This window comes from Canis lupus, chromosome 14 (genome assembly GCF_003254725.2).
Source record: "Canis lupus dingo isolate Sandy chromosome 14, ASM325472v2, whole genome shotgun sequence".
In the NCBI taxonomy this organism is placed as follows: Eukaryota; Metazoa; Chordata; class Mammalia; order Carnivora; family Canidae; genus Canis; species Canis lupus.
In genome coordinates, this window is record NC_064256.1 from 312,871 (window position 1) to 336,331 (window position 23,461).

A 23,461-nucleotide genomic window follows, 5' to 3' on the forward strand; every position below is an offset into this window, starting at 1 on the left:
GTAGTAACATAGAATAGAGTGAAAAAATGTGAACGAGGACCTGTGGTACTATTACAAAAGATTTAACATTAGTATCATCGAAGTCCTGGAAAGAGAGAAGAACAGCAGTCGGGCTGGAAAAGTACTCAAAGAAATAGTGACTTAAAATGAAGGAGATTCTCACACCTGCTCAACATGGATGAACTTTAAGGACATTATGTGAATGAAATAAGCCAGACACAAGAAAGATACAGTATGATTCCATTTATATTAGGTCCCTAGAGCAGTCAAATTCATAGAAACAGGAAGTAGAGCAGTGGTTACTGGGGGCTGGGGAGAAGAGGAAACGGAGTTTTCAATGGGGACAGTTTCAGTTTTACAGGATGAAAGGGTTGTAGAGATAATTAGCATTGATGGATACACAAAAATGTACATATAACAACACTGAACTATACGCTTAAAAATGATATATTTTATGTCCTCCGTGTTGTGCCCTTTACAATGTTCTAAAAAATTAGGACTTGCTCTTTGGAAGACTTTGGTAAGAGGATGATGAAAAGATAAGCTGCCAAGTGAGAGAAAATATTTGTAAACCACATATCTGACAAATGACTAGTCTCCAGGATACATACAGAACCCCCAAATTTCAAAAGTAAACAATCCTATCAGAAAATGGACAGAAGACCTGGACAGATATTCCACTCAAGATAATCAGATGGCAAATGAAACCATTCTGCAGCAATCACACTGCTAGGCATTTATCCTAGAATAATGAAGATGATAATCACACAGAAATCTGTACCTGAATGAAGCAGGCTTATCTGAAACAGCCCCAAACTGGGAGGGATCTAAATAGCCATCAGTGGGTGAGTGGCTCCACAGGTTGTGGTACGTCTAGGCCATGGAACATTACTCACCCGTAAAAAGGAATGGACTACCAACAGTTGCAACTCTATTCATGAATTGCCAAAGAATTATGCAAAGTGAAAAAGAGCCAATCTCAAAAGGTTTCATGCAGGTTGCTCCATTCTTAAAATCACAAAAGTAACAAATATAAGTTGTCATGGTTGAAGTGTTAAGATGGGAGGGAAGTGGATCTGGCTGAACCCAAAAAAGGGGGGTAACATGAAGAATCCTTGTGATAGAAACATTTTGTAGCTAGCCTGTATCAGTGTCATCAATTTCAATTTCCTGGTTGTCATCACACTATAGTTTTGTGAGATACTACTATTGGGGGAAATTGGGTAAATGATGCCTGAGCTTTCTATATAGTTTCTTTCACTGCATTGTGATTCAAGAATGATCTCAGAAGATAAAACTTAACTGAAAAAGGTTACCATATAATAAAATACAACACACCTAGTCATCCCCACCCCCCGCCCACCTCCCTTTCCACCACCCCTTGTTCGTTTCCCAGAGTAAGGAGTCTCTCATGTTCTGTCTCCCTTTCTGATATTTCCCACTCATTTTTTCTCCTTTCCCCTTTATTCCCTTTCACTATTTTTTCTATTCCCCAAATGAAGGAGACCATATAATGCTATATGTTGGCAAATTGAACTCCAATTAAAAAAAAGAAAAAAAGAAAAGGGAAATTTGGACAGAAATACAGACACAGAAGTCACAGGGAGAATGCCATGGGAAGGAGACAGGCATTGGGGCCTTGTGTCTATATGCCCGGGAACAGCAAAGACTGCTGGCAAGCAGCAGATGCTAGAAGGGAGGTGCAGAGCAGATTCTCCCTCACAGCCTCAGGATGGAACCAACCTGGCCATCACCTTGACTTTGGATTTCTAACATCCAGAATTGGGAGATAATAAATATCTATTGTTTTAAAAATAATAATAAATAAAATAAAATACAACACAAATGTAGAAAACAAGATATAGTACATCAGATTTGATCTTTAGAAACAACCTGCCAACTAAAGACTCCTGATAAATGCAGGGACTCTGGGACCCAGTGAGTTCACCTGGCAGAGTTCAGCCTGGGAAGAGGGACATGGATCATGCCACATGACATTAGGAGAGGCGAGCCACTGTGTACGAAGCGCAGGAAGCGGAGTAACAAGGCAGAGCTCAAAAGGAAAGCTGGGCTTGGGAAGCTGGGCTAGCCACCAGCAAGGACTGAGGGAAGCTGGGATCCTGGAGGAGACATTGCCTCTGTGCAGCCCTGGTGAGTGTCTCTCAACATACCAAGCTGAAGCTGGGCCCACCCTGCAGAATCTGATCTAAACAGGCTTAGATGAGGATATGTCATCCCAACACACAGCACAGAGGAGGTTACCAAAGAAATGCAGCCTCAGAAAAGTTGCTCAGTCTCACCTGGGTCCCTATGCACAGAGCCAGGGTTGATGTGGACATGGCCAGCTGCGGCTGGGTGAGCATGGGACGGAGCAGAAGGGGTGGGCTCAGATGCAGACCGTGAGGGCTAAGAGCAGAGGTGTGTTCACTGTGTGTCTGAACAAGAGTGGTCGGAGCTATAGGACTGTTGAGGGACTCTTGGCAGAATGCTCAGAGGTAGTCCCTGGGCACAGTGGACCTGCCCCAGAAGAGAATACTGGCAGGACGCCATTCCTAGCTGAAACTAGAATTAGAATCAGTCAAGGCAAAACAAGGCAGCCAGCACTTATGCAACGCCAGACCCACACATTCTTTCCAAATGAGATTTCCCTTGTGTCCAGAACATCTAGCAGGAGTGGGAGGCAGGGGTAAGAGGGCTGGAGGGAGGTGAGGTTTCAGATTTTTCTGCAGCTTCTGAAGCCTCCCGGTTCAGGAGTCTGCCCCTGCTTCCCCTGTGGGTGGCCTGGCTGGTCACTCACCAGGCCCCTTTCTGCTTCCCACAGAGGGCTGCTGTGGCCAGTCCTGGAGGCCACACCAGGCCAGGGACGCGACCGTGGAGACCAAGCTGGTTGGGATCTGTGTACCTCCCAGCACCCAGGAGCCCCAGGAGAGGTGCCTTGGAGGCCCCGGGTGGGGCTAGGCTGGGGACCCGCAGGATCGGATCACCCTAGGTGAGGCTGCACTGGCAACTCTGGTTCTTCCATTCTAGGGGCCAGATGCCTCGCTTCCACTCATTCCATGGGGAAGCGCAGTTCCGCTCCTTAGTCATCCCCCCAAGTCCCAGGTGAGGTGGCAGGACCCTGACTTCTTTCCTCGAACTAAACTGAACAAAGACACAGATTACACCTCATCTGGTTCTGCTTTTTATTGGCATGCTGTGCATATACAGCAAGTTCTAGAAGCAAGACTAGGGGGTGAAGCCCAGCAGGTGATCTCCTCGCCCCCCCCAATTCCACCTGGCCCAGTGCTCAGTGCACCTGCGCCAGATTGTGCTTCTTATACAGCAGTGCCCGCCTCTTCTCTCGCTCACGCAGGAAAGCACGCAGGCGCACTGTGGGGAAGGTCACAGCAGCTGGCTGGGAGCCGGCAGGGCCCTCCTCAGTTAGCCACGGGCACTGCAAGCAGCTTGATGCACAAGGCCGGCCCCTAGATAGAGGGTGAAGGTGTCTGCTGAGCCCTTGGAGCTGAGGTGGGGCAGGGAAGGGAGGCGGGAAGTGGGTAGGCAAGGTGGGGGAGCGGGCATTGGTGGACGTGGGGCAAGGCGGAGGGGGTTGGCCCTGGCGGGTCCACCTTACCACGGGTGAGCACACAATGTGCTCCGGAGAAAAGCCACAGCGCCGCCAGACAGCCCTGCGTAGCAGCGGCTCAGATGGATCAGCCCCTTGCGCAGGCTTTTCTGCAGGTCGCGTGTCCCTTCACTGTTCACAGGGTACTCGGCACTCAGCCTGCACGCGGGGTGTCAGGGCACCCAGGTCACTCTCAGGTGGATGGGGCCACAGGGAGCTCCGGGGTCACCCTCGATGGATAGGGAATCATAGGGAACTGAGATCACCCTCAGATGGATGGGGGACACGAGGTCTGAGGCCACCCTCATTTGGAGGACACACAGGGGGCTCCCGGGACACCTCGATGGATCCCCAGTCTCCCAGCCCCTGCGCTTGGGGGACTTACATGATGAAGGCTGTGACGCCTATGGCCCAGATGTCGGTCTGCGGGAGAGCACTCTGGCCCTCCAGGAGCTCAGGAGCTGGGGGACAGCACAGGTGAGAGGCTGGCTGTTTGCAGGGCAATGGGGCGGGGGGGGGGGGGGGGGGGGCAGGTCTGGGGGCGGGGCTTCCTCCTGCCCCCTCCCCTTTTCCCCCTCTCAACACCCGGGTCAGGTTGGCATCTGCTCCCCGCGCACCCATGGTCTCCACGTAGTCCTTGAAGCCCTCGGAGGGCAGGATCCTCTCCTGGGTGAGACTCTGAGCATTGCCCAGGTCCACGACCTTGAGTAAGTTGTACTCGGTGACGATCATGTTCTCCGACCTGAGGTCCAGGTGCAGGATGCGCTGCGCGTGCAGGTACTGGGCCGCACTCAACATCTGCCACAGGTAGTCCTTCACCTCTGATTCTGAGTAGGAGACCCTGGAGTGGCACGGGGAGGGGGCTCAGCCCTGTCCACGCCGCGGAAGGTGCGCGGGGACACCAGCCCTTCTGGTGGGCTTGGGAGGGGCGCCCCCCCACAGCTCCCTGGCTCTGGCGGGCGGTGGAGGCCGGGCAGCAGGTGGGCGGCGAGGTGAGAGGCGGTGCGCCTGTGTGTCGGGTGCCCCTCCATGCCCCGACGTGCTGAGCATCCCCCTGGGCCCTGCATCCAGGCGAGGCCTCACCTCTCCGCCAGGCAGGGGAGCAGCTCCGGTCCCAAGCACAACTCCAAGATAAGAACCAGGTGCCGGGGGCTGAGGTAGGCGGCCTGTAGCTGGGCCAGGTGCGGGTGGCGCAGGCTCTTGAGGGCTTCGTATTCCCGCAGCACGTCAGGCCTGTCCTCGAGGCGGTAGGGGATGATCTTGGCGGCCAGTGCGCGCCCGCTGGCCTTCTCCTGGCACTGCCGCACGACGCTGAAGCGGCCCCTGGGCGAGCAAGCACCGGACTGGCTGGTGAGGACCCCCACGCCCTCCTTCCCAGAAGGGGCTGGAAAGCTGGGCAGCGGGAGATGACTGGAGCCTTGGGGAGGGGGCTGAGGCTCTCGGAACCGCACTGTGTGGGCATGAGAAGCAGGGAGAGACGCTGAGGCTGGGATGGGAGCAGGGAAAGCGGGGAGGGGGACGGGGGGCTGCAGCACCTTCGGATCTGTGTCTGGAAGGTGAAGGTCTGCGTGCTGGGGAGGGGCTGCGTGGGCCGCGGGATGCTGCTCTCTTCCTCCGAGGCTGTGGGAGAAGGAGCCAGTGAGTGGGAGGCACCCCTACAGCCCCAGCTCGCCCCACCTGGTCTCCTGTACCCCTTCCCAGGCCCCCTAGCAGGGGCCCCATCTGTGAAGCCCCACACTTTTTTCTCTCATTCCTCAGGCCCTTTGGGGGCAGAGGCCTACCAGTGAGTGGGTGGGTCTGAGTGAAGGGGCAGGGCCAATGGATAGGACTACCGCCCCACGCCAGCAGGCTTGACAAGCACCTCACCCAGGTGGCTGGGCCCTCCCAGGAGGACCTGCTCTGAGGGGCTGCTGTAGGGTCCCATGCCCGCCTTGCTGACGCAGGCCGTCCGGAAAGTATACAGGCCCCCCGGGGAAAGCTTGCTGGTGAGGTAGCAGCAGTCAAAGATGTCGGAAGCCAGGGTGCTCCAGCTGCCGCCTGGGCCACAAGGAAGTGGGTGAGGGACAGTCCAGGGCCTCCCCACTCCAGAGTCGGGGGGTGCAGAGGCCCTTCCCCAAGGGAATACAGAGGTGGCTGGGTTCTGCCCAAGAGGCAAGGCAGCGGGGGCTCCTACCTTCCAGACTGCACTGCACGATGTAGGTCACAGGTCCGTAGGACTCCACGGGCTTCCAGACCAGCAGCACCGCATCAGCATACACCTCCCCAATGTCCGGGCGTGGAGAAGATGAGGGGCGCTCTGCAGGGCCCATGGGCAGCCGTCAGAGGTGGGCCCCCCACGGCTTCCCACCACAGCTGAGTGCCCCCAGCCCTGCCTCAACCATCCGCACCTGCTGCCAGATTCCTGAGCCCACCATCCCCTACAGCTATGCCCCACCTGGGGGCGTCCCAGTCTGCAGAGCGGACTCTCCAGGCCCTGGCCGTGCTGGGGTGGGGAGATGACCGAGTGGTGAGCATCATGCTAAAGGGGCCTCCTCCCGGAAGGGGACCAGCACAAACCAACTCACAAAGCATGAGGTGGTCGGCGGGCACCCTAGAAGCACCCATCAGGGTCAGTGCCCACCCCCACCCCGCTGAGAGGCCCTGGCCTACCCACCTGCCTTCCGGAGGACAGCCGTGGTGGCTGCCGTCCCCAGTGTGTTGCTCACACGGCACGTATACACCCCCAGGTCCTCAGCAGTCACCACCAGAATGGTGAGCAGCTGGAAGTGCTTGAGCGTGGCAGAGATGAGGAGGTGGCTGCTGCTCTGCAGGAGAGCCCCGTCTACGGCAGGACAGAGCAGGCCTGGGCAGTGGCACCAACATGTACCCTGCCCTCCAGGGGCCTGCCTCCCCCTATTCCAGGGGGCACCCTCTGCCTTCCTGCCACCTGTCCCGGGACATTTTCTTACCTTTGGTCCAGGTGGCCTGTGCAGCAGGCTGGGCCGACACTTGGCAAGCAAGAGTCACGGACTGGCCCAGGACCACTGTTTCGTCTGAGAGCTCCCGTAGAAAGGATGGCGCTAGGGAAGGGGGCCAGACAAGCCTTCAAAGCCACCCCCAACCTGAAAACACGGCCTGCACCCCCGAGACGGGGATGCTAGGGAAACCCATGCCCACTCAGCTCCCCTTCAACACTAGCACCTCCTCCAGGAAGGCCTCCAGGACTGCCCCAATGCTGGGCACCAGAGCCGCCCCCATGTCCCCACTAATCTGGGCCCCAGGCCCTGTGGATGTAAGCTTGGCCCCTCCAGTGGCCCTGGAAACCAGGGAGGGGCTCCCTCCCCCTGCAGTTGGGTCCCCATGGCTGCCCCTGGGCAGCACACCCACCTTGGTCCCTGCTCTTCAGGCCCAGCCGGAAGGAAGCCAGGCCTGCCTTCTTCCTTGGGGGGCTCTCTTTCTCTGGGCCTGAAGGGAGGAAGAGGCCTCTGGAAGTCACAGCTGTGGGGTCAGCTCCCCTGATGCTGACTCTATTGGCATTGGTGTGGGAGCAGGGGAGGAGGAACCCGGACCCCCACCCCCCACAGTGGGATTCCTGCATGGCCACAGAGCACAGAGCCCAGGGGTCCAACCCGCTGCTGACACCACACCCTTCCCACCCTGTCAGGGTCAGTCTATCTTGGGCAAGGGCACCAGGGGCAGGGGATGGGGAACTCTCGGGCCACTGGTGTCTGGGGAGGCCTGGCCATGGGCCCCAGGGTCAGGGCAGGTCAGGCAGGGCTCTCTGTTCCCACGCTGGGCCATATGGTGACCTCAGGAACAGAAGTACCTGTGTGCAGGTGATGTGTGTGGCCCAGGGAACCCCCACCCTAGAGAATGGCTTCTGGGTCAGCACAAGGGGTGAGGTGCCCCAAGGTTCAGAGCCAGACACCGGCCACCTGCCAGGGCTGAGGGGACGGAGGGGGGGAGTCACCTTCAGGCCTGCCCTTCAGGAGGCGGGAGATGTGGGCCACAGACGCCCTCACCCTCCGGCGAAGGCCCAGCTCCATGGGCTCCTGCTCCTCTGGCAGCACATGCCTTCCTGGGAGATGGAAGAGGTCACGGGCGGGGGGCGACCATTTGCGCTTCCTGCTGCCCGTGGCCTCTCTGAGCAGGGTCTCCATGTCCTCTGGCTCCTCAGTGATGTGCAAGCTGGCTGGTGTGCCCAGGGCACCTGGCCAGGGCCACCCGGCCTCCGGGAGCGTGGCCAACTCCTCCCCGGCCTCAGACTCAGGGGAGGATGGTGGCTCTGGCTCCACAGGCTTGGGGACCCTCCTGAAGATCATGAACTCAAAAGGGAGGTACTTGATGTCATACAGGTCAGACAGGTTGAGGTAGGCAGGCTCCACCTCTGAGATGTCCAGGGATATGGTGTCTGCTGTCTCGGAGTCCCCAGACAGGTCTCGGATCTGCACCAGGGACACCTGAGAGCCACCACCAAAGTCTTCCCACGCACTCAGCTCCGGGGAGGCCAGTGGGGGTGCCCCACTGCCCTTGGGAAGGGGCGCTTTGCTGGCCTGGGGTGGCGGGCTCTGGGCCCCTACTTCATCACGCTCCTCTGAGGACTGAGAAGTGGCCCAGGCCATCCTGGCCCACAGGGGACCCTGCCCCAGCATGCCCCCTGCATCCCCACCGAAGGCAAAGGTGCCATAGCCAGCCACGCCTGCGTAGCCTCCACGCCATGCCCCCAGGGAGAACTTCCGTGTTGTAGCCTGCTCCTGAGGCCGCTGCAGGCTGGGTTCCCACTCAAGAGCCTCCTCAGGCTCTGCAGCCAGGCCCTCCCTATCCTGGGTGGGCCCAGGCTCCGTTCCCACTGGGGAGGCCAGCCCTGGGGCGCTAGGGGGGCCCCGCCTCCCAGGGAGAGGGCTGTCCTGCAGTTCTGTCTTACCGCCTGGCTGGGGACCCTCTTGGGCTAGGGACAGGAACCCCTTTGGCTCCGGGGAGAGGAGGGAGCTGGAGGGAGCTGAGAGGGACCCCGGGCACTGTTTTGTAGGGAAAGAGCCCGGAGCCTGTGGTATAATGGCAGGAGGGGGGACCCCGCCTTCCAGGGCAGTAGGACCCCACTGCCTCCCACAGCTGTCCTGAGATGACCCCTCTTGCTGGGTGGACCCCAGGGCCCCGGTGATGGACTGAAACAGTCTTGGCCCCTGCTGGGGTCCCTCTGGCAGCTCCCTCTCCCGGGCAACTGTGGCGCCTCGCCGCCAGCTCTGCCCGGAGTCCATCGGGGCGTCTGAGGGAGCCGGGGTAGCGCCCTGGCCGCCGCCGCAGGCCTCGGCCGAGGGGCTGCGGCTGCGCGCGCCCCCGAGCTCCAGGGATGGGCTGTGGCCCGGGGCCCCGCGGGCGCTCTCGGAGGCGGGCGCCTTGGCCAGCAGGGCGGCCTGCTCGTCGCGGGCCGCCGCCTCCTCCAGCGCGCGGTGCTCCAGCAGTGGCTCCCGCAGGCCAGGCAGGGCGCGGGCGAAGTAGCCGCCCTGGAGCAGGTGCCGCCGCCGCGCCGGGGGCCTCCTGCCACCCGCGGGCCCTCCGCGCTCCGGGCCCTCGGCCGCCTGCTGGTAGAAGAGGCTGCGGACGACGCTCTGCCGCGGCACGCAGCCCGGGGCGGCGGGGGGCGCCGCGGGCGGGGGCGCGGCGGCAGGCGGCGCGCGGGCCTCGGCCTCCTCGGGCAGGCTGGCCGACGGCCGCAGGAAGCCCCGCGGGTGCAGCAGCGGCGAGTGGGTCACCGGAGACGGCGGCAGCGACTTGGCCCGGGCGAAAGGGGCCAGCTCGTTGTCGGAGGAGGAGGACGAGCTGCTGGAGGAGGCGCTGGCGCCACCGCGCAGGTGCCGCGCCACCCCGAGGGACGGGCTGTCGGGCGGGCCCCGGAGCAGCTCGGGGATGGAGCGCATCACCAGGATGGACTTGTAGCTCATCAGGGAGCGCTGCGGGGCGCGGGGGAGGGGACGTCAGCCGTGCGCCCCCCCACCCCCGCCTTCTTCGCTCCCGGCAGGCTCAGAGGGGCACCCGGGAGCCGGGAGGCGCTACAAGCTCCACGCTTCGGATCCCACGGCTCTGCCCTCGCGGGGACTCTGCACGCCCCGCCGCCCTGCCCCCGGGCTCCGGGAGCGCGGCCCCGAATTGGGATGCCCTGTGCCGCCTGCGGGGCCTGCTTTCTGTCGCCCCCCCCCCCCCAGGCCCCTCCTGGGCGCTGACACCGCATGGCAGCTTCCCCCCGCCCCCCGTCCCTCACTCTCCCCGCCCCCCCCCCCCCCCCCAGAGGCTGCGGGGCTCACCTGCCAGCGGCTGCGGGCCAGCAGAAACTTGAGTTGCTTGGTGTTGATGAAGTGGGCCTCCTCCGCGGGCACGGAAGTCTGAGGGGGCCCAGGTGAGAGGGGCGATAAGGGGGGCCCCAGTGCACCCTGGGTCCACACAGGCCTCCCCTCCCCCCCTCAGATTGGCCCCCTGTGCACATCTGCTTGGACCCAGCCTACTCACCTGGAACCAGGGGTGTGTGAGGCATTTGGCTGCGCTGGGCCGGGCCCTAGTGAGAGAGGAGGGCCGGGGATCAGGCCAGGTGGCCAGCTGCCCCAGGCCTCCGCCTAAGAGAACCCCAGATGAGGCAACAGGTGGAGGGTGCTGTGCACTCACTTTGGGGCCCTTTGCAGGGTAGCCTTGATGAAGTCCTGGGCATCCTTGCTGAGGTGGGCAGTCATGGGGCTGTTCCAGGACACCCGCCCCTCCAGCACGTTCAGGAGTGTGGCTCGGTCACTCTCACCAGCGAATGGTGATGAGCAGGTCAGGCTAGAGGCAGAGACATGACTTGCCTTCAGATGTGACCTGGACTTGTGATCCATAGAAGCCAGAACTTGTACGGGGGCCCCACTCCTGCCTGGGTGGCCACAGTGCCATGGCCATCCAGACCCCAGGATTCCCACAATGGTCTGAGACTTGCCCAGAGATCCAGGCTCAGCCCAGGACAGGGATCAAGGCTTAGCTTGAGGTGGGATCCAGGTGAGGTCTACACCAGCAACATGCTCAGAATAGCAGTAATTGGTGGAAGGGGCCCTCCAGCAAACTACCCAGACCCTTTAGGGAAACAGCTCACTGCTTTGCCTGGTGACTCCACAGAGCTTCTCTGGGACAGTGCGTGTAAGAAAAGAGCTCAGCAGAAACCCCTTATCAGTTGGCTGACCGCTGGTTCCCATAATAGCTGCCCTTGGGGTCCTGGATCTTTGATCTGGGGAGTGGCCAGTAGTGCTCAAGGCCTCCCCTGGGCATGATGGGGAGGGGGTCTGGGGTTGGCTTCAGAGGAGGTGGCTGACAAAGGCTTGGGTCTGCTCACCTGCGGTAGGCTTGGGTCTGCTCACCTGAGGTAGGAGATGACGCCCATGGACCTGCAGGAACAAAACCACAGTCACAGGGTGTGCTCGAGGTTGTGGGGTGTGTGTGCTGGGGGGCTGCTGGCATGGAAGCTGGCCTCCCCAGGCACCCACTCACTCACCAGATGTCGGAGGCCTCGCTCACTGGGGTCTGCTCGATGATCTCGGGAGACACAAATTCTGGGGAGCCATACTTGCTGTACTGTGGCTCTCCTGGGGTGATGTTTTGGGCAAAGCCAAAATCGCAGATTTTAATGTCTTCCCGAGCAGGATGTACCATCAGGATATTGGGGGGCTGTGAGGGAGAGTCAGGGAGGGGTGAGGCCATGCCCTGAGGAGGTGACTCCCGGGGCTGCAGGGAACACTCAGTTCTGTGAGGCCAATGTGGGAGCGCCTCTGATTCATCAGAGCTGTACCCCACCGGAGAGAGCTCCCCATCCCCAGAGGCAACCATGTCCTAACAGGGAATCTAGACATGGTAGGCCTATGCCCACTCCCTCCCCCATCTGCAGGCCCCAGGCTCCCATCTGTCCCTCCTGGGTCCCTGGGCACCCATGAGGGCTGAGTACCTTTATGTCCAGGTGCAGAACGCTGTGGCTGTGCAGGTACTGTAGCCCCTCCACCAGCTGCTGGACATAGACCTTGACCTGCAGCAAAGGCCAGGGCTCAGGTGGGAACCCTCCCCCTTCTCCTCCTCCCCCTTCCCTCCTCCTCCCCCTTCCCTCCTCCTAGCCTTCCCTCTTCTATTCCCCCTATCTACAAGGTATCTACTTCCCTCACCATCTGAGCTTGGGATGGTGCCATGGGGCAGGTCATGTGTAAAGCTTCCCAGACCCCATGCACATCAAGGCCAGAGGACTCCTCCAGCCTGGAAATGGATCAGCCTGACCAAAGCAGGACGGGGTGCCTCAGGAGCAGGCTAGGATGGCACACTGGCCAGGCAAGGAATCAGTGTTGGGGGGGAGGGGTGCATGGGAGGGCTGGGAGAGCTCTACGAGGAGTTGCCACACCCTGTGAGGCCTGGGGAGCCCCAGAAGTTCTCTGGGCTGGAGAGCCTGGGGGCGGGGCCTGTGTGGGCAGGGGGACAGCAGGCAGGCAGTCACCTCCGCCTCGGTCACCACACTCTTCTTGAACAGACGGTCCAGCAGCTCCTCCGACGAGCACCTGGCTCAGGTCAAGAAAAGCTCCGGAGTCTGGAACCCACCCAGCCCCACACATCTTTAGCCAGTCTCACCTGGGGTGGGGATGGGGCCATGTTGGGGAGGAGGTTGAGGAGAGTGGGAGGGACAGGGTCCCCAGGAGGGGGGCTGGGGGGGCCACCCCCCCGCAGCAGAAAAGGGGGGGGGGGAGCGAGCAGTGCGCATGTGTCCCTCCCTGGAGTCCCTCCCTGGAGCTCAGGTGGGCAGCCGAGGGCCCTCTCCACATGGACGCTGGGGGCACCCACCTAGCTGGTGAAGCCCCGTGAAGCATGGCAGGGGCCCGGTGAAAACACGTCCTGGACCCTGCGGACACAGCTCCGTGGACACAGCCCTAATCCCCGGTCCCTGGCCCCGCGAGCTACGAGGACGGTGCTGCGTCCAGGGACCCCAAAACAGCAGGCCCCGCAGGGCCCTGGGACCCTGCCTACCCTCCCTTAGGCTGAGGGCAGGATACAGCTCCAAGACAAGGATCAGGGTCTTCCGGGTCTCAAACTGGTCCAGCAGCCCTGTTACCAGCGGGTGGCTCAGCGTGGCCAGGATGTCCCGCTCGCGGTAGGCCTGGGTGCGTGTCCTGCTCCGCAGCGGGATGAACTTGGCTGCGCAGGACATCTGGCTTCCCTTGTGCTGCGCTCTCTTCACGAAGCCGAACACGCCCCTGCGCGGAGGGGGCCACGATGGGCGGGCACAGGGCGTGGGGGGCGTGTCGGGCGGAGGAGAGGAGGAGTGGGGCGGAGTTCCCGGCCGTCGGGGCTCAGGAGGCGGGGCGGGGGGCGGGGACCCAGGGAGGCGGGGCAGCGGCTCGGCGCCGGCTCGCGGGCTGTACCTTCCAATTTCCTCCTTGACCTCGTAGAAAGAGTGCAGTTTCCTTCGGTAGCTCTGCTTCTCAGAGTCGGGTTCGCTGTCTCCTGCAGCCAAGGAGCGGGCAGTGTGGGTGAGCACGTCCACTTCGCCCCCCGTAGCATCCCGGTGCTGGAGCCTGTGGGAGGCGACGTACACACCCTCCCGCCCCCGTGCCAGCGAGGCACTGAGACTCACCCCCATGGACCACCAGCTCCGCTTTACACAGCACCTGTCCACCCGCGTTGCGGGCCAGGCACGTGTAGACACCCGCATCACTGTGTGTCACGTCCCTCAGCACCAGGGAGTAGGTGGTGCCTTCCCGCTGCTGGCTGAGCCGGGTGCCATCCACCAGCTGGGAGTTGTCCTGGGGGCACAGACGGGTGGGCGGGGCCATCAGCCCGACCTGGGGGCCCCTGCAAGGTGGCCTGTTCCGTCCCCCAGGTACTGCCTTACTGCGGGGGGGGGGGGAACGCCACACACTCCCGACTCCCAGCACCCAAGGTGGCGCCTGTCCCTACCCGGTACCAGGTTACTGTGGGCTGCGGGTTGCCATCAATGACTGCCTGGAACTGGGCTGTGCTGCCCTTCTGTGCCTGCACATCCTCGATGGTGACCTGCATGGACGGGGATCCTGGGGTGCAGGAGGGAGCCTGTGAGGGGGGACCTGGCGGTGCGCAAGCCCAGCATTGAATCATCAAGCTGGAGCTTGCAGCCAGAGACCCCCTGGTGGGTGAGTCTTGCCCCTGGGCCTGTCCTGACACCCCAGGCAAGCAGCCAGGCCCTGGGATACTCCCCAGAGCAAGAGCTCATCTGCCTCCCCCAGTGAGGACAGCCTTCTCCTGACTCTGCCAAGGCCCCTGAGAGTCCATCTAACCTCTGTCTGTCCTGCTTAGAGACCTTAGCTGTCCAGAGCATGCTAAACCCTGCTGGGGAAGGGGGCATCCACACCCAATTCACTATTGTGGGCGCCCCCAAAGGAGCGTTCTCACCCTCCCCAGAGAGGCCCCTCCTAGGGAATGCAGGGAACAGGGCAGTGAGGCCCCCATCACAGCAAGGCTGGGACATGCCAGGTGGCCTTGCAGGTTCCTCTGCACAAGTGTCTGCCCAGTCCAGAGCATGGGGAGCACACGTGTATCCTGCTAAGTCCCCACCTACTTGTGGCACCCGTGTCGCTGGCCTGGTACACGTATGTCCGATGTGTGGTCTCCATGAACACGTGGCTGTGGATGTCCCATAGCTCCCCTGCACCTGCCCCCAGCCAGGCTGCACCCTCCATCCTGTGGTGGTGGAGCTGGGTGAGCTGTCTGCCCTCCTCCTGCACCTCTGGAGTGTGGGCAGCCAAGCCTCACCCTAAGATGGGGGTCCCTGCCTCCCCCTCCCTGGACCCCAGTGGACTTTCTGGGAGGGGATGTCCAGAGAGGGGACCCAGCCCTGTGCAAGGAGAGGGCTCCACCAACATCCCAGGGCAGCCTCTTCTCCCTGCCCTGCCCCTGGGGTGTCCCTTCATGAACTGCCCCCACCCAGCACGCCAGGGAGGTTACCGGATGGGCACAGTGCATTCCTGGCCCTCAGCATGGTCCCCCAAGTCCCGCTCCTGGTCCTCCTTGGGGAGAGGCTGTGGAATCTTCTGCGGCTCAACTGGTCCAAGACAAGGGGCTTAGTGAGAGAGAGCTTGGGATGCAGCTGGGACTGCCCCCCACAATGCGCCCCGTGTCATCCTCCAGTCCCAGAGGGTGGGAGCACGAGGCAGAGCAGGGACTTCAGGGGTGCAGGGCCCTCTAGGTCAGAAGAGACAGGGAACATGCACCCCTAAAACCCAGGGCTCCAGACCTCCCTGCAGAGCTCCGAGGTCCTAGCTCCTAACTTGGGCCACCAGCCCTGAGGCTTCCCCTGCTGGCCACCCAGACAAGGGCCATGCTGACATGTAGCAGCTTCTGGGGGAGGGGCCTGAAGGGCTACATCCCTGGAGGGAGCATCTGTGGGGTGGGGGTCATGAGGGATCTACTCCTCCCTCTCCTCCTTCCTCCCCTCACCAGATGAATCTGCAGCCTCCATGCCTAAGAGTTGGGGGCCAGACTCCTGGGCTTTGGGTGGCCCTCTAGGGCCAGGGCTGGCATGGTCCCCTGTGGAGGGTCCTGGAGCCTCGGGGCACACCAGCATCCTTGGGACAGACGTGATCTCCTGGTCTGCTGGCTCCAGGGCAGGAGGAGAGACAGCAGCGTCTGTGGGAGAGGCAGGTCAGCGTGTAGGGGTGAGGTGTGACCTGGGCCCCAGGAGAGGGCTCCAGAAATTTTGTGCCAGTCCTCAGAGGCTGCCCTTCCCACCTGCCTGCCCCACCCACCCACTCAAGGCAGCGGAGTTCAGGACCTCTGGGAGCATGTGGGCTTCTTTGGGGACAGGTGAACCTGAATACTTGCCCCCTGTCCTGGCTGGCCCCTCAGGCTCAGTTCATGCCCTCACTTCTCCCACCCCACGGCCCACTCCAGACCCCAGGGTACTGGGCCACCCAGGCCAAGGTGGGCCCAGCCCCACACTGTAGGGAAGTCTGGGGACAGCCTGATGCTGTCAGGGACCAGGCGCTCCTTCCTGCCCTCCCAGGGCAGCCCCTGCTCCCTGCCTGGCACCTGCAGCCTAACCCCACCCAGGCCACTGCACCATCACTGGCTCCTACCACAGCCTCCCACACAGCCCCCTTAGGGGACTCTCAGACTGTCCCATGTGTTTGCCCCCTGCTCCCCACTTCCCAGCACATTTTCCTCCTCCAGCTGGAGACCAGTGTGCATGTAGCCAAACCACAGCTTCACATGCCCATGAATGCCCACCACTCCATTCCCAGTAGGTCCCCCTGCCTGGAACTCTCCCCTGTCCTAGACCCTTTCTCTTGCTGATTTTCCATATCATTGCGCCTTCCAGGCCAGAGAGGCAGCTGTGCAGGCTGCTGTTTGCCCCCCATGGCCCTAGAGCACCCGTCTTGTCCTTACCCAGTCCAAGGACATCGGCAGACCCATGACACATCACACCTTCCCTATCAACCTCGCCGACAACCCCCACTGCACAGGGGGCAGGAAGACCTGCTTAACCCCCAGCAGGCTGGGAGTGACCACTATGTGCTGTCCTGGTCACAGTATATGCACCCATGTGAGCAATCTAAATTGGCAAGCTGTCACACCTCCACCCAGGGACCCCAGAATGGGCCAGAACCTACAGGCTGATGCCAGGGGCTGACTCAGGGCTGCCATTGGTTGGTCTCCAGGACAAGGCCTGGACAGCACTCCCCACAAGTCGCCGGAGCCACCAGAGAATCAAGAAAGCAGAGGCAGTACAGGGAACCAGTTTATTATCATTGGGGGTAACCGATGGGTCGCTTCCCATACACGGACCCTGGTCCACCCTGCAGAGAGGGCTGGGCCCCACACAGGCCTCCTGGAGGCCGAGAGAAATGTTCATGGTGAAGATGTGGCCGGGAAGTCCCCACTGAGAGGAAGACTGGGTCCCCAGCCTGGAGCAGAAGGGACCCAACTGGCAGCCCGGCCTCGTAAACATGGCAGGACAGATGCAGAGTCCCTGACCTGTGTCTAGTGCCCTGAGCCCAGAGCTGCGGTCCAAGAGTCCCTCTGGCCTGCACTCTTAGGTGGCTTCTGTACTTTCTGAGATTCCCAGTCTGTGTGCAGTGTCTTCAGCTGGATCAGACCCCATGAAGTAGGAAGTGCCTGGAGTGGAAGGGGTGGGCAGGCTCCAGCCCTGAGTTATTGGAGATTTGGAGGGAGGATCAGAGCACACATGTCCACAGAGCGCTGGCTTCCTCCATGCAGCCAAAGGGCCCACAGCCAAGCACCTGCTGCTCACAGCCTCAGCCCTCGGAGGGGCCAGGGGCCTTGTCCCCATCTGGGCGGATGTGCAGGGTGACTGTCTCACCCACTGTCCCAAAGCTGACTGTCTGGGTGGAAACCTCCGTTTTGAAGCTGCTCTGGCCACTGTCTGCAGACCTCTGGACCTGGATGCAGAAAGATGGCTTCCAGGATGCAGCACCCCCAGCCTGGGCCTCCTGCATAGAGAAAGAGACTCCTGCAGGGCTGAGCACCTGAGGCCCCAAGGGAGATGCCTCTCGGTGACTGAAAAAACTGGGTGGGTTTCGAGGGCCAAGGAGATGCCCCACGTTGAGCAGGACAGGCTGCCCCACAGTGGGTTCACTGATCTCTCTCTGGAGCACGGACACTTCGCAGGGTGGGTCGTCAGAAGTGCTAGGCACAGGGCCACAGCAGCCGAAGGTCTCCCCCTCCCGGGGCACATAATCCTCCAGGTCAGCCAGCGTCAGCACTCGGCCGTCGTGGGTGAGGATCTTGGGGTCATGGCCCCAAAGGCCATTGGTGCCCAGGGGCTCCTCGGTTGGGAGGGCACCTCCTCCCTCCACTTTCTCCAGGGGGGCTTCCTCTTCAGCCACCTCAAGAAGGGATGGCCCCGGGGTCTCCTCTGGCCCAGTGTCCATGCAGAAGATGAGGGGCTCTCCAGTGCTGACTGTGGCTCTGCCCCAAGCCTGGGGCTCCTGGGCCAGTAGGTTATTGTTGGAGTTGTTTGCATTGGGGTCTCCTATGGGGGTCCCACCAGGCAGTGTGAAGAGAAGCCCTGCCGAGCTGTCAGGTGCCTCTCTGGCAGGGGATGTACCTCTGGAGCCTGTCTTCTTCACCCTGACTTCAATGGTCTCTTCAACTTCTACCCACTTGGGCTGGGGCCTCGTGCCCTGGGGTGGGATTGGCGTGTGGGACTCAGGCTCTGTCACATACAGCGTGGGTACGGTGGGCCTCCAGCCTGGCTCCACCTCAGGCCTACGAGGCTGGCCAGCCCTCAGTGAGTACAGCAGCTCAGGGGCTGCCTGGCCTGGCTTAGGTGGGCTGGCAGTGTGGCGGGAAGGTGAGCGAGAGGGAGACTTGTTGGGGGACCGGCGCCGGCCACGAGGGCTCTTCACCACGGTGGTGATGGTTTCCTCTCTGCAGGGAGAGGGCCAAGAGGAAATCTGTGCAGAGACCTACAGCTTCGCCCAGTGCCCATGCCATCAGCACATACAGCAGCCACATGGGTGATCAGGTTAGTGTAGCAAGCAAATGGTGACACTGAGTGAACAAATTTCTACATATGTGCTTGAGCCCAACCTCTGGAACCAAAGAAACAAAGCACAAAACCTCATCTGGCCAACATTAGGCTCTACTCTGCAGGTCTCAAAACAAGAGTTGAGGCATCAGTGGAGGCCCATGTCACATCACAAGGCACCTCCAAACCCCAGACCATGTCTGGGTCACAAGTCTCCATGTGCCAGTCTCTCCATTTATGGCCATCTGATTTTGGAGCTGCTAATGCTCCTTGCCGAGCTAATGGACTGGGACACAGGAACATAGCCATGTGGCTTTCCTCATCTGTCCCATGAGTGCTTTGTGCTTTGTATCATGAGGGGTTGCTCCAGGGAGTTCTTAGAGGACAGGAGCCTCAGTGGTCCTCAGTTGGAGAAATGTTGGCAGCTGATGCCATGGGCACAGGTGCACATCCAGGAGGGTTGTCAGAGCCTTGCGGGTGTGACAGCCCAGCAAGAACACCTGGCTCCGGGCATGGCTTGGCTATCATGGGCTGTATGATGTCAAACAGGTACTTCCTCTTTCTGGATCCCTTCCCCCAAATGCAAGTGGGCAGGAAGGAGAAGGGGAGGCAGAACTCAAGGCAAGTGGCATGTGGGCGAGCATCAGGCACTGGCCAGGGACTTTGTAGCAGCCTCGGGGGATGGACCTAAGCTTCTGCAAGTGTGGACCATGAGGCTGAGAAGGCCAGATACTTGCCCGGGGCCAAGATTCAGAATCCCACCAGTCAGCCCTGGCACTCCTCTGCCACCCAGTGCCCCTGACCTTGCTGGGCGCTGTGGGTAAAATGAGTATTAGGTGGTATCAGGGAGCAGAGTAGTGCTGAGTAACACACAGACCCTGGGGAACTCACAACTCTCCTGAGCCCTGGAACCTGCATTTTCTCTTAGGCTCAGGCATACATATGGTGAAAGTTCAATGTTGTCACCAGCTGCCTGCTAGGACTAAGGCAGGCTCATGCTCTCTCTCTCCCTCTCATTCAGCGTCTGCCCAACTCAGGGCTCCAACCGGGAGCAGGTTCACCCAAGGATAGGCTCAGAGGCGTGTGCTACCCCTTGGGGTGCACGGCAGTTACAGACCTTCCCTCTCAGCCCTCACCTGGTAAGGAGGAAATGCTACACCCCACCTAACTAATGGGAACACTGAGGCTTGGATGTGTGGCCTATTCAAAATCACGAGACTGCCTTCCAGCCTCATGCCCAGGCTCAGGAGCACTAGGCTTGTCCCTGAGTGAGAGCTTGCCCAAACATCAGGGGAACCTGGGCCAGGCCCATCTGCTGGCCTCATGCCTCTGACATTCGCCAAGGCATGACAGTCAGACTGGGGTTCAGGGTGCCTCTTGAGTCCCCTAGCCCAGCTGTCCCAGGTGCGAGTCCTTTCTGAAGTTTTACTGATGGGACAGCCTGGCCCTGTCTGTTTTCCATTTTGTCATCTGTAAGATGTAAATAATAGAAATGTTCCCTTCATGGACGAAATGCAGGGTTAATTTGTGTAAAGCTCTGGCACAGGCGTACACCTCCAGGAAGGCTTACTACTGCCCTATGTACTTTGGGCCACAGTGTGCCTTGGGGGAAGAGGGAGGGAGGGGTGGAAGGGTTAACCCAGGATCTGACCAAATATCGGCTGATAGGGTTCTCCAAAACTTGGCCAACTACAGGCCCCTTTAGGAGATCACAGGTCCATGAGGACCAACTGGAGCTTCCCAGTCATCTGATCTTAGACCAGTCTTTCTGGTCTCCTGCCTTTTGCAAGCTTTTCCACGATCTCCAGCTGCACACACTTCCCACTGGATCAAGGACAAAACCAACTCTACCTTCTGTGGGCTTACTCAGTTCCAGGCCTCTCCAGTTACTTAATTAGCCACAACCTCAGCCTTGAAGGCACCGAATGAGGGGATGGTGGGCGTGGCACCGGGGAAATGGGGTACCCGCTGGCTTTCCATCATGAACCACCCTGAACAAGCCTCCTCTTCCCTGAATTTCAGTTCCCCATCTCCCAATGCTAGGGTTGGGCCTGGAGGCCTTTAAGTGCTGCCTATCAAGGTTACACTATTTTAATTAAATGCAAGTTAAAGATAATTTTAAAAATCCAGAATTCTTCAGTGGCTCTCGATACACTTTAAGTTCTCAGCCACGTGTGCCTAGTGACTGCTTTTGTAGCGAGCATAATTAAGATATAATATTCCCAACACAAGAGAAAGTTTGTGGGACAAAAATGCCCTAGATCTTTGGGTTTTGAGGGGTAGAATGTTCCCTCTAGCCCACTGTGGGAAGCAGTTCAGTTCCTGCTCCAAACTAACTGATGTGATCTGGGCCCAAGGCCTGAGTGAGCCGTTGCCAAGTACACAGAGCAAGTCTACCTTGTGGAGGCACTGGAGACATGGAGGCCCTAGAAGAGAGAGCTGTGAAATGTGAAGGTAGCCAAGGACTCAGGGAACAGTGAGCCCCTTCAGAGGCATCTGCAAGGTGCTGGCAGTCTGCATGGTGAGCAAAGGCCATGTGAGCAGGTAGTCAGACAAGCAGGTGGCTGGGCCACACAGGCAAGGTCCATGTGGGTTAGTGGGCATGCAGGGGGCACTACAGTCAGAAGGAACGGTAGGAACACGCCTGCACTTACATGATGACGGTTTTCTTGGGGACTTTAGTCTCCTGCTCAGTGACTACAAAGAAAACAGTTGGAATAGCGAGAGTTACAGATCAGCCAGTGCTTGGTGGCTGAGCCATTTGAGTGGCATGGCAGTGTAGTAACTTGCTCGGCTTTGGAGCACTGTGTCCACGTCATGCCTCACCTTGCCTGTTATGGGTTGGGAACTCAGTTCTGTCATCTTTAACATGTCTGCTCTGAGTGGCTGGGAGATGAGTGAATGTGACATCAGTATGTCCCACGTGAGGGAATGAGGGTCTTGTAGGGAGTGCAGCAAGAGTAGGGGCCCCACCTGGGCTGCTCACGCAGAAATCCCAGCTCTTCCATCAGCCCATGTGCCCAGGGAGCCCTGTGATTCTGTTAAACCTAACGTCCCACTTCTCAGACAGAAACTGAAGGCTAGGGGGAGGGTGGCAGGGTATGGAAAGAACTATGGGAGCCAAACTTAGACTGGGATGGCTGGTGCCTGTTTTATAAAAAATCCTGAAGACCAAGGGCACCTCTCCAGGGGAAAGGGGCTCTGTAGTACTAGAGATGGCATGTCTGAGCTTTGTCTCATGAGGCTATGGAAATCCCATCAAGAGCAACCAGAGACACCATGACAGGGTCCTGAGTTCCAAGTGAGTAGGGAAACCTAGGTGTCCTCATAGATGCTGCCCATAAACTCAACAGCCTTGATTGTCCTAACTTCCCACCTCCCTGGAGTCAGCAGATAGAGGACCTGAGTTCCAGGGAGAGGACTCGCTTGGGACCAGGCCACACCTATTCCCACCCATCTTGAGGCCTCTTCCTCTGTAGCTTCTGGGCAGGGCCACACTTGAAAGAGAGGTGCTCCTCCTAGCCACACCCTGCTGGGCAGCAGATAGTCCACCAGATACCAGTACCCTCAGATCTCAACAGTCCCTCTTGTCATTCTGGGGACAAAGCTGAGTGGGATGCTCAGCAAAGTCAAGTGGCACAGCCTGCAGCACACAGCACCCTGGCTTCCGGTGTGTGGGATTTTAGGCTTTGGTGCAGTGCCACGCAGAGGAAGAATTTCCCTTAGATGACCAAGAATATATTAATCTTGTGTCCAATTGGGTACATGTGAGTTAAATAGACCAGCTATATTTGTATGGCCTTTGGGAGCCTCATTTACTTGTGTATGTGTGTGCATGTGTGTGCACATACATACGTGTGTGTACATACACATATGTATGTATGTGTGTTTGTGCCCGCTGCCTCCTGGAGAGGGGAAACCCACTGGGAGAGAGAATGGGATCCAGCCAAAATGCCTTGTGCTTTAAGTTGGACCGGAAAGAACCAACCTGTTTGCCACCTGCAGGCCAGACCCTGTGTGCAGAGTGATGGGAGGACACTCCCCTGTTGGGGTCCCGTTCTGGCTGCTACATTGCTGGTACCTTTATTCCTGACCTGACCTGCCACCTGACAGGCTCTAAGCTCCAGTGAATACTGGCAGCCATTGGAGGGGTGCAGCTGTGCGAAGCAGGGCTTCCAGCCCAATGCAGTTCCAAAAGCGAGGGGGCAGCACCCACCCTACAAGGCTGGCTAGGGCTGTCTTGGCTGCAGAGCCACCAGGTTAAAGATGAAGCAGCAGGATAGGGTTAAGAAGCAGGACATGGCGGGCTCCAACCACTGGGTCTGTGAGGACTGGCCTTCTCGGATGTGAGGTGCCATGTTTCTGGTATTAAGAGGGCTGCCCCTCTTCCAGACTCCAGAGCCATGAGATGATGACAGAAAGTGACCCATCATGACCATGAAGTGAATGCCTCTGTAGGACACACTTGTCACCAGCCCAAGAAGGAGTGCTGAAGTCCTTGCTCCCCAACATAAGATGCCATATGGCAGAAAGCACAGGTCCCTGCAGACACCACTAGGCCCTCTGAGGGGCAGGAACATGGACCCCTGCCCACTCTGTGAGGGCTGTGGAAGGCATCAAAGGCTGTGAGGTCGAGTTTCAAATGCCAGGTAGGCTGACTCTGGGAGGGTCCTCAGATAGAGGCTCCTGGTTACTGGGCCCCAGGAGGGACTGGATCCATTAGCCCAAGGCATCACAGAAGCCACCTGGGAGGATATATCTTCCAGCCCATCCACCATGAGAGCTGCAGCTCCACCAGCTGTTGATCTAGCATCAGCCTTCATGTCGCTAGGGACAGGAGGCACAGCTTCTTCTAGGTGGAGCAACTCACACTGGGAGAAGCTGTCCCTGAGGCTGCAGCCTGCCCTGCAAGCACCATAAGGTGTTCTCTGCCTGAGCAGGCCCAGGACACATGCCAATTGTCCTCCTTCCCATCCTGGCCATTCTGATGCTAGGCCCAGCTGGGACCCTGGACTCAGAGGTGAGTGGAGGCATGAGGCATCCTGCTGCCCACCCTTCACCTCCCACGCAGGAGCACATCTCCCCTCAAGGAGCCCAGACACCCCCACAGGCCAGGCTTGAGAAGTGTAGCCACAGCATTCTGTTTGCTTCCATGATGGCCCAACCCAGTGTGGAGGTACCAGGACCCCTGCCATCACTCCATCTCCTGGAGCCACACAGGGACCAGCAGGTGATGCACTGCACTCAGCACGCTTTGCTCAGAGCTGTCCTCCCTAGGGTCCACTGCCCTGCAGCCTGCCAGGCCCAGCCTGGCCTTTCTACACACTCATTACTGCCCCAGGGGTGGTGGGCAAGATGCAGGCCCC

At 59.6% G+C, this 23,461-nt stretch overlaps 1 protein-coding gene across 2 annotated transcripts in view; it reads right to left on the reverse strand.

The window, feature by feature from the left end:
* Nucleotides 1-3,168: 3,168 nt before the first annotated feature.
* OBSCN (obscurin, cytoskeletal calmodulin and titin-interacting RhoGEF) overlaps nucleotides 3,169-23,461 on the reverse strand; it is a 132,925-nt gene continuing 112,632 nt past the window's right edge. The window contains exons 86-111 of one of the 2 annotated variants that reach the window (XM_025454938.3): nucleotides 15,044-15,232; nucleotides 14,552-14,648; nucleotides 14,166-14,287; nucleotides 13,529-13,641; nucleotides 13,206-13,374; nucleotides 12,994-13,075; nucleotides 12,625-12,825; nucleotides 12,075-12,135; nucleotides 11,541-11,618; nucleotides 11,094-11,266; nucleotides 10,960-10,986; nucleotides 10,241-10,393; nucleotides 10,088-10,133; nucleotides 9,886-9,963; nucleotides 7,554-9,534; nucleotides 6,971-7,048; nucleotides 6,553-6,663; nucleotides 6,258-6,425; nucleotides 5,778-5,900; nucleotides 5,471-5,641; nucleotides 5,140-5,224; nucleotides 4,688-4,927; nucleotides 4,222-4,445; nucleotides 3,990-4,065; nucleotides 3,614-3,763; nucleotides 3,169-3,464 (exon numbers count right to left, since the gene is read on the reverse strand). In XM_025454938.3, the coding sequence (XP_025310723.1) occupies nucleotides 3,287-3,464; nucleotides 3,614-3,763; nucleotides 3,990-4,065; nucleotides 4,222-4,445; nucleotides 4,688-4,927; nucleotides 5,140-5,224; nucleotides 5,471-5,641; nucleotides 5,778-5,900; nucleotides 6,258-6,425; nucleotides 6,553-6,663; nucleotides 6,971-7,048; nucleotides 7,554-9,534; nucleotides 9,886-9,963; nucleotides 10,088-10,133; nucleotides 10,241-10,393; nucleotides 10,960-10,986; nucleotides 11,094-11,266; nucleotides 11,541-11,618; nucleotides 12,075-12,135; nucleotides 12,625-12,825; nucleotides 12,994-13,075; nucleotides 13,206-13,374; nucleotides 13,529-13,641; nucleotides 14,166-14,287; nucleotides 14,552-14,648; nucleotides 15,044-15,232 (5,174 nt within the window). In that variant the 3' untranslated portion in view covers nucleotides 3,169-3,286. Of the gene's footprint in view, nucleotides 3,465-3,613; nucleotides 3,764-3,989; nucleotides 4,066-4,221; nucleotides 4,446-4,687; nucleotides 4,928-5,139; nucleotides 5,225-5,470; nucleotides 5,642-5,777; nucleotides 5,901-6,257; nucleotides 6,426-6,552; nucleotides 6,664-6,970; nucleotides 7,049-7,553; nucleotides 9,535-9,885; nucleotides 9,964-10,087; nucleotides 10,134-10,240; nucleotides 10,394-10,959; nucleotides 10,987-11,093; nucleotides 11,267-11,540; nucleotides 11,619-12,074; nucleotides 12,136-12,624; nucleotides 12,826-12,993; nucleotides 13,076-13,205; nucleotides 13,375-13,528; nucleotides 13,675-14,165; nucleotides 14,288-14,551; nucleotides 14,649-15,043; nucleotides 15,233-23,461 lie in introns of both variants that reach the window. The other variant, XM_049093447.1, reaches the window with a different exon arrangement.